The following is a 9,685-nucleotide window of genomic DNA, read 5'->3' as shown; positions in this document are numbered from 1 at the left end:
TCTCATTTGGCAGTGTACTCATTCTTTTTTTTGTACATTATCTAAGAAATGCCATCAGTTCCTTTGGGTCCCTAATGATAACCTTCCTTGTACCAAGGACAGTGCAGCTGACGACCTAAAGAAAGCAAAGAGACAACGACTGGGTAAACACTGAAAAAAAAACCACAAGCACTAATATACTTTATTCTCTATAGTATTACTTTATTTTAAGATTTCTATTGTTTTATTTTTTCATGGTATTTTGATAAAAATGCCATTCCAGATAAGCAGAGGGGTTGCTAGCTATAGTCCACAATGTAAAAGGTAACTAGTGGCATAGGTAAACCACCCGCACATTACGCAAGCGGGGTGTGCGAGGTTAGCAAGGGAAACATGCTGCTGCATCCATTGGGGATGTTAAAGATACAACCACTGAGCTGTCGAACTCTAAACCAGCTCGCAACAAAAACAGGAAATGCTGGAAACGCATAGCAGCATCTGAAAGATTTAAGAAAAATAGGCAAATGTTTCAGGAGGGACCCTTCATCAGAGCATGCATGGTTAAGTGGTAGAAGCGCCTTGATAGGACGTGACCAAAAGAAAAGGGCACAGGTAAGACATCAGGTTGAGATCCAGAGTTCAGATTTGCTAAGTCCTTTCACAAAGAGAAAACTATTGGGTGTAAATCGATTTTAAAATACAGGGAAGAGGTGCAGAGTGGACAAAGGTCGTCTCACTCAAGCAGTTGAAAAAGCATTAGAAACAGACTGATTGGGGTATGGTAGTGTAGTGGTTATCGTTCCTGGACTAGCTGCCTAAAGGTCACAAGTTCAAATCCTATCACAGCAAATTGTGAAACTAAATTTAGTAAACTCTGATAATTAGTGGGTTAGCCTGAAAAAAAATGGCTATGAAAGCTGTGAGATTGTTGAAAAACCCAACTGGAAATATATCGACGTTCCTTCATCGTCGCTGGGTCAAAATCCTGGAACTCCCTTCCAAACAGCACTGTGGGAGAACCTTCACCACACGGACTGCAGCAGTTCAAGAAGGCAGCTCACCACCACCTTCTCGAGGGCAATTAGGGATGGGCAATAAATGCTGGCCTCGCCAGCGACACCCACATCCCATGAATGAATAAAAAAAACCTGGTTCACTAATGTTCTACCTGGTCTGGCTTCTATGTGACTCTACTTTGTACTTAACTCTTCATTTAAAAAAAAATTCTCAGGATATGGGCGTTGCTGGCAAGGTCGGCATTTATTGCCCATCCCTAGCCGACCTTGGGAAGGTCGAGGTGGGCCCTCCTCCTGAGCCGCTGCAGTCCCATGTGGAAAAGGTATTCCCATAATGCTTATTATCCTCTGAAGCGGCCTATGAAAGAAGGCCCATCACCATCATTGTCTCAGGATAACCAGAGGTGGGCGATAAACGTAGCCTTGCCAGCCATGCTCACATCTTGAGAAGAATAAAGAATAAGCAAAAGGTGAGTCTGAGTCAGACGTGGTGCCAAAATGGAAGGAAATGTCTCATAAATTTCTGATGAAGGGTCTCCATGAAAGGTTAATCTACCTTTCTCTTTCCAGCATTTTCTGTTTCATATTTTCAGAATTCACAATTTTGCCCCAAAACAGCCTGTTCCACTCTCCTCTGCTGGGCACACAATTCTGCCAACATACAGTCTGTGCACCAGGAGTTGATTATTAAGATGTAAGCTGGTACTTCAGTACCAGACATACATGAACTGTTACCTTTCTCTCGACGTGTACTATAATGTAAATGGATATATAATTTCACTCAATCCTTTGCTTGTTTGACCAATTTTCTTTTTTAAAATGTGCAGAAAACAATGGTGCTGCTGAATAAGCCAATGTGTCAGTAACTTGTCAGGCACTAGAACCTTAGGGAAGCCATTTCTGTTTTGCTAGTCCTTCTTGCAAGATGTCGATGTTTTAAAAAAAAAAATTGTAAACATGTGGAAATGTACAAAATTGAAACTATAAAAATTAATAATCATTTTGTTTTGAGAGACTAAGTGGAAATTAGATAAATATTACGGGGATGGTGAGGTGGAGCTCCTGCAACTGACAGACTGAACTGGGAGTTCCAAGAGGATGCAGATGTGCTTCCAATCTCAGCTGTGGTGTCAGAGGCAGGTGTGAAGGAGGGAGGGAGGGAGGGAGGGAGGGTGGGGGGTTGTCCAGGAGAACCTACCCCTCCCCCCCAAAAAAAAGGGGAAGGAAAGAGAATTGGATAACCACTCATGCACACTACCCCTCTCAAGCTGGCCATATTGTGTATGGTTGATCCATAAACTTGGTGTGCACAGAAGGGAAGAAAAATATAAAAATAAGACATCGGAAATTAACTGACCTTTCTCCTCAAATAATTGCATCATTGTATTCTATAAGATATAACCCTTTAACAGCCTCATCTTTAACAAAACCAAACAGTGACTTTTTTTTAATATAAATTATAATCATAAAACAAGTGTGTGAGAGGCATACAGAGTGAGAAGGAGGAGGAGAGAGCTGGGGCAGGAGACAAACAGAAAGGCAAACAGAGGGAGCCTGAAAGGACAACAGAATGGAGAAAAAGCGCAGAGTCAGTTACAGAATGTGAAGCAGAGAATTAGTTACAGTCAAACACATTTGTTTAGCATTTTTGCCCTCAAATAATGCTACAGGTGAACAACTCAAGATTTTGAAATATTTTTAACAACGAAAACAAACCGCCGAATGGAAAAAATTAGATAGGGTTTAAAGGGTTAAGGAGAATGTACAAGCTGCCAGTGGAAGCAGCTGACACCGTGTGATAGAGGCAGCACCTTTACTAACTTGTTGCTGTAGAACAAGGCTGACATCTAATTAATTTCCATTCAGTGTTTGACACCTTCAAGCAAAATCTTACGAAGTACTTCGAAATTCACAAGAGTGAAGGTCATCTTCTGTCTCACTGCAATTAACATAACTTGTGTCGAAATTTACCCAACTCGCCAACAAAAAAGCACCTCTCCATCTTAAAATAGGTACTGAGGACTCAGTACTCCAAAATCAGGGCCAAAAAACTCATTATTCCCCCTTTCTTGGCAATGTCACACATCAAGGGGATGGAGTGTGTTGATCAAGCAGCAGCAGCACAAAAACATCAACTAAAACCTGCTCTTCTTGCAAGGAAATTAAACAGTAGATATATAGAATTAGAAAGCATAAACTGCAGCTAGTTCAAGACTGTAACCCAGTCACACTGTTTGGATGACTCTCTAACTTTGCCCTTGTGGTTTATCAGACTGGTTGAACCTTTCAATTAGATTAAGACACTGTGAATTCATTCCCAGGAATCTTTTATTCACCATTTATGTATGCTTACTGTTTGAGATTTTAAAACACAACACTTTCGGAATTTAATTTAAGATCTATTTTTGTAAATTGCATTTGTGTGGGGCTCATGCTCTGGCCTGTCAATCATGGTGTGATACAACATGACAGAGCAGCAGATTCAGAGTCAGATTTGTTTTTGGTTGACTGGAAGTTACAGTTGCTTATGTAGTCTCGAGATAAAGGGACGGCCATTTCGGACCGAGATGAGGAAAGATTTCTTCACTCAGAGGGTTGTGAATCTTTGGAATTCTCTCCCCCAGAGGGCTGTGGAGGCTCAGTCGTTGAGTATATTCAAGAACGAGACCGATGGATATTTGGACACTAAGGGAATCAAGGGATATGGGGATCGGGCAGGAAAATGGAGTTGAGGTCGAAGATCAGCCATGATCTGATTGAATGGCGGAGCAGGGTCGAGGAGCCGAATGGCCTACTCCTACTCCTGCTCCATAGTTCTTATGTTACATAATAGCGTTCTCTTTTGCAATCTCTGTGGGTAGAACTAACATTTCAGAGCAAATCAACAACTGCAAAGAAGAGAGGGCAAATATTTTGATGTCGGAATATACCTCTGCTGAGTTCACAGTGAGAGGGGCAGCTTACAATCTGCTTATTTAAGAGCAGGAGCTGCAAAACCGGGTGCTGGCTCGTAGGCATGCTGCATGAGGACCACCCACCCAACCCCTGGAACCTACATCACTGGAGAGTAATGTTCAGTGAAACTGCTGCGATGCGTTCTAACTGCACTGCCCAATGTGGTGCTGAGCCAAACAGACCAGGATGGTCACAATTCAATCTGTGGCCTGGGCTGATCTCAGCCAAGATGGCGCCAGGGGTCCTACTGTGGCCTCAGCAACCTTGTACTAGGGAGGGGGTTCCCACTCCTGACCATTGTTCCATCCACTCCTGGTGGTAAGTATGTCAACCCAAGAACGTGCTCAGTTGTGATGTACCTCATGGCCAAATAGCTAACCGAAATTCACCATCTAGGTACATACAGGACAAAGCAGCCCGCTTGATTGGCACCCCATCCACCACCCTAAACATTCACTTCCTTCACCACCAGCGCACTGTGGCTGCAGTGTGTACCATCCACAGGATGCACTGCAGCAACTCGCCAAGGTTTCTTCGACAGCACCTCCCCACGACCTCTACCACCTAGAAGGACAAGAGCAGAAGGCAAATGGGAACAACACCACTAGCACGTTCCCCTCCAAGTCACACACCATCCCGACTTGGAAATATATCGCCGTTCCTTCATTGCCGTTGGGTCAAAATCCTGGAACTCCCTACCTAACAGCACTGTGGGAGAACCATCACCACACGGACTGCAGCAGTTCAAGAAGGCGGCTCACCACCACCTTCTCAAGGGCAATTAGGGATGGGCAATAAATGCCGGCCTTGCCAGCGACGCCCACATCCCATGAACGAGTAAAAAAAAATCTAGGTACACACGTGAAGTATAGCCACTTGGGAAATTAGCAGATGTCAGCTGGTGCCTGGGGAACTGTACTGTAGCGTCATAGTCAACACCTTCAGGAGAGGAAAGGAGAAAACTGGGAGTGAGCAAGAAACGGAAAGACTCCTGTGTGTTAATGAGAAGAATCCCCCCCCCTCCCCAGGACTGCCTACCTATAAAACATACCGGCAAAATTCCCATTTCAAGGGAAAAGAGGAGAATGCCCGCTTCTCTCTATAATTTGGGGATTGTGCAGCTTTGAAACCTGCTCTTTCCGAGAGCGGGAATTCATTAGCATGTTGTTAATCATGAAGAAAATTGGCATTCCTCAGTTATTTGCTAAAAATGAAAGGTTATCCTCTCCTTCTGATTTTCCAGTCAACCACTGCAAAATAAGTATGGAATATTTATCCTGATAATTCCTGTTGAATATTGATTTTAGTTAACTTTTTCCTTCGCCATTCACTGGTAATTTAAGCGACAATGGAGCAGTACAATTTAATGCAGCTTTAACACTCCTGTAAAATTACTATTATTTATGGAATACAACTGGTTCTCACTCAGTAAATATGACATTAATGCATTAAATATGAATTCTGAAACAGGGGAACAAATATTAAGAGATCACCAAGATCTCATTAACTTGAAGCCAACTTGTTAGATATGAGAATCACTGTAAGCTTCCCTTCATTTGTGTATCCCAAGCAACAGAATGTGACTAAATACTTATCCTTCCTAAAGGGGCACTGCCTTCATTTTTTTTAAACTGGCAATTTTTATAAATGTACTTTCTCCTTCTCTCCGCTCTTCTCCTGATCGTACTGTACAAGTGACCATTCTTCACGCCTGAGCTGAGACACTGAGTGTTGGTAATCTATTCCCATAAAGAAGGGCATCACAGTCAAGGCTGGTCCTGACCTCGCCCAACATGCACACACATGGACTTTCCTGCAGAGGTTTTTTGAGGAATTTGCACTGCGTGGTTTACAGTGCAGTGCACACACCGACTGAGACACCAGCGAGCTTTGGGCAAATCCTTTTCTTGTTTGCTTGCCGATGATGTAAATCCTCTTGAAATATCGTCACATCACTTGCGTATGATGGCCTCCTTTTGCTCTTCTGAGAATTTCGCCTCGTCAAACAAAATAAAGTTTCGTTAAAGATGAAGGCAGTGCCCCTTTAACTTGGCAACAGAAAAAAAATTCTGTAGCAAGATCACATTGGATATGATTTGGATATCAGTCAATGGAGGCCAATCCGTCCACAATTACATCACATACCTTTCGAACATTGTGATATTGCTTTGCTTTGTTCTTTTTAAACTCGCTGTAGAAATAAAACTATTAAATATTAGTCTCAACTGAGGCTTTCATGTCGAGAAAGTATGGAAAGTCAATTGCAGTGCATGTGATTATTACAGTATCAAAGCCAGCTTATACAAATAAGTATTTTGGTATTGCAGTTTATATACACTTTGCTAATAATGAAAAAAACTGTTAGGCCCTTATTTGTAATTGCTAACAGGGACACTGCCAATTCTGAATAGTGTCGGGCAGATGAGTTACTAAATGTGTTAACCCTTTGCTTTCACTCTGAGATTTCCACTCCAACTCTTTCTCCTTTATCCTCCCACCCACAAAAGATTATGTGGGTGAGGGTAAAGCGTTAATGTATTCCCATCAGTGGTAAGGTTTTCAAGGTTAGTCAGTTAAGCAGCGATCAGAAAGTGTAACTGGTAACTGCGGCACAATCCAGGTCTGATTAAACGTCATTTAAATCACAGCTCAGCCCAGGGTGTCTCTGTGTGTGTCGCTCGACAGCAAACCTATATAGAAACTGATGAACCTCCCTTAGTATTGCTTATGGTGAGTTAGAGGCTTCTGTAAAAGTTTGTGAGCTGTGGAGGGAAACAGTGCACTGAGTGGTTGGTGGGAATAAAACATTTTTTGATTGGCTCATTTTTTTCCAGGAACCAATCAGGATAACTTGTTAGCAGTGAAGTGCTTTCTTACTGGTTTAATCTTTTAACCAAAAAGGATAAGTAAATAGTGAAGTCTTGGGTTTTTTTTTGGTTTTGAGTAAATTTGAATCGATTATATAGTGACTAGCAGATCTCTTGAGGCATTGATTGCAATAAATTGGACGTGTTATAACAACGGGACTGTTAATCCATGATGTGCATGGTGTATTGGTCTGTTGCTAAGGGGGACCTGTGTCCCTTTAAGGTCATAAAATCTAATTATTGGTAAGTAACCAGAGTCTGATTGTTGTTTGGTGAGGATTGGAAAATGTTTGTCTCAGTGTGCATGGCAGAAGCACCCCATGGTTTATTTAAGATTGCTTTGCATCTGAAACAATGTGCGATATGTGATGTCTGAGGTGCGACATTGGGAAGGTCATATCTGGAGGGTTACAGACAAACCGTGTGCTAGAAGCAATGGTTTTATATCCAGACTAGTGAACCTCCCATGACGCTGCTCGTGGTAAATCAGTAGATGTATTGCTTTGTAAGGACAGGAACATGGATCTGCTGCTAAAGTGTAGGTGCGTGTCCCTTTAAGGCTTCTAAGCCTGCTTGCTGTTAAGTAAACACTGGATGAGTTCATACATAGGTCAGTTAAATGAAGAAGATATTGTGGGTTTGCTGCTTTCTGTTGCTGGAGTCTCTCTCTAAGTTCCAAATGATTGCTTTTATTGCTTTGTATTTTTTTCCAGTGTGTCAGAAATTTGCATTTGATAGATGGGCAGGAGACATGTACATACCTAGAGTTTTTGTAATATTTTAGACAATTTTTTTAATTAAAGATAAATGTTATATTTTCAAAAATTTATTATAAAAGAGTGTCACCCGCTGATTTATTTTAATAAATCATTCTGATGATCAGGCTCCTGATGTTAACAAGGAAGCTCTGTAGTACTTGCCAGTGCTCTCCTTGCCTTCCCTTCACTTTAGATGAACTGCTGTTCCATGTCATGGTTTAGTTAGCTCCAGGCTCAGATTAGGATTTGAGATTAATGACACATAGTCTCACTGTACTATATAAGAGGAGGCTACAGATGAAGAATAGCTGGTCATTCATCCCATTGCTGTCTGTGGGGTCTTGCTTTGTGCAAAATAGCTGCCGCATTTGCCTACACAGTGACCGATTTCATAATTCATTGTTTGCGAAGTGTTTTGAGACGTTTCTGATCTGATAAGGTGGTGTCTAAATGCAAGTTCTTTGTTTTAACTGATTGTTAACCTTGAAAACCCATAACAAAGCGGCCACTATTTTCGAAAACTCTCCTGTCCTTGTTGCAAATCTTTGCCATTGTTTTCCTCGTCGGTGAGGGAAATCTCTGTGTCAGCGGGGGGTCCCAGAACGCTCGAACACTTTGTACTCTCCTCTGGGACAGTTCTGGGCGTCTGCGATGCCGCAGCAAGGCCACCGCTCTCAAGTCCGGCCTTCTGGCTAACGGGGGCAGCCAAACTGGTTGGCTGGTTCTGCCGCTGACCATATTTCCACCTCGCTTGTAGGAAAAGTGCAGGGTCAGGCATGGGGTCCAGTTCGTCCCAGCATGCCAGTCGCCTTTGCCGAAAAGAGTCTGTCCCCATTGCTTTGTCAGTGCAGATGACATCAGTCGTTCTTGAATGGATTTTATGGCTCCTCTTCAGTGATATCGACGTATATACTGGAGACGTAGGGATGGCTTTATCAGACGGCTTGTCTGAAGGCCTATTACCTTGCCTAGAGTTACTTAGTTTCTGTTTGACACTGTGCAACTGAAATGAGAGATGGGCTGCAGTCTCGGACTGCTTCTGCAGTTCACTATTCAGGACAGTCATCCTATGACTCCGCCTCTTCAGTTCCTCCAGGAACAGCCGCTCCCTTCTCCTCATACTGTCCTCCAGCGCGGTTATCAGGGCCTCTTTGTGGTGGAGCTCTTTTCTCAGGGTCGCATTTTGCAGCTCTTTCTCCCTGATTTGTGACTCGATAGGGGCACAGTCTTCCTGCTGCTCACAATCGTCTGCAAAGGAAATGAGAAAGAGAGGTCGATTTAAAATCAGAAACTTGGAACAGGCTCCTTTCCAAAAAAAAATGTTTTAAGCCATTTAAACCCCGAGCTCAGTCTGCAATTGTCCCAATGCTTAAAACGGGAAAAGCTGTAATGTTTGGGCCCTGGCCCTCTCTATGCCCATGAATGCCAACCCATGATGGACCAAAAGAAGGTGGTCTTGTTAACTTTCCCTCTGTTCACCTATAATGGCCAATGTCCCCATATTTTCCAATTACTTTGGCCACCGCATTCACAGAAGGTGCACCTCCTCCATTTGTGCCCCTCTATTTTTAAGTTTTTCTTCTCTTGACTTCTAAAGACCTTCACTCATTCTGGAGTACAATTTTACAGAGTGCTACAGACCTCCAGTATCTCACCTTCATGGAAGGAGGCCATTCAGCCCACCGTGCCTGTGCTGGTTCTTTGAAAGAGCTTTCCGATTCATCCTACTCCCCCTGCTCTTTCCCCATAGCCTTACAAATTTTTCCTTTTCAAGTATATGTCCAATTCTCTTTTGAAAGTTACTATTGAATCTGCTTCCACCACCCTTTCAGGCAGTGAATTCCAGATCATAACAACTCGCTGCGTAAAAAAAATTCTCCTCTTCTCCCCTCTGGTTTTTTTGCCAATTATCGTAAATTTGTCTCCTCTGGTTACCGACCCTCCTGCCAGTGGAAACAGTTTCTCCTTATTTACTCTTATCAGAAGCCTTCATAGTTTTGGACACCTCTAAAAAATCTCCCCTTAACCTTCTTTGAGCCCCAGACAGTGAGTCTCAGCAGTATGTTTGTCTTGGGGAGGGCGTGTGGGGGTCACATCGCGGCCAAGCCTG

The 9,685-nt window shown here is 42.9% G+C and overlaps 1 protein-coding gene across 1 annotated transcript in view; it reads right to left on the bottom strand.

Moving 5' to 3' along the window:
* Nucleotides 1-198: 198 nt before the first annotated feature.
* Nucleotides 199-9,685, bottom strand: part of ccdc92ba (coiled-coil domain containing 92Ba) — a 70,743-nt gene continuing 61,256 nt past the window's right edge. Inside the window, exon 4 of the mRNA XM_068008336.1 lies at nt 199-8,823. Within this exon, the coding sequence (XP_067864437.1) occupies nt 8,084-8,823 (740 nt within the window). The 3' untranslated portion in view covers nt 199-8,083. The remainder of the gene's footprint in view (nt 8,824-9,685) is intronic.

This window comes from Heptranchias perlo, chromosome 28, assembly GCF_035084215.1.
Source record: "Heptranchias perlo isolate sHepPer1 chromosome 28, sHepPer1.hap1, whole genome shotgun sequence".
Taxonomy (NCBI): domain Eukaryota; kingdom Metazoa; phylum Chordata; class Chondrichthyes; order Hexanchiformes; family Hexanchidae; genus Heptranchias; species Heptranchias perlo.
The sequence above is the reverse complement of the archived record's forward strand: the minus strand, read 5'-3'. Positions and strand labels throughout refer to the sequence as shown.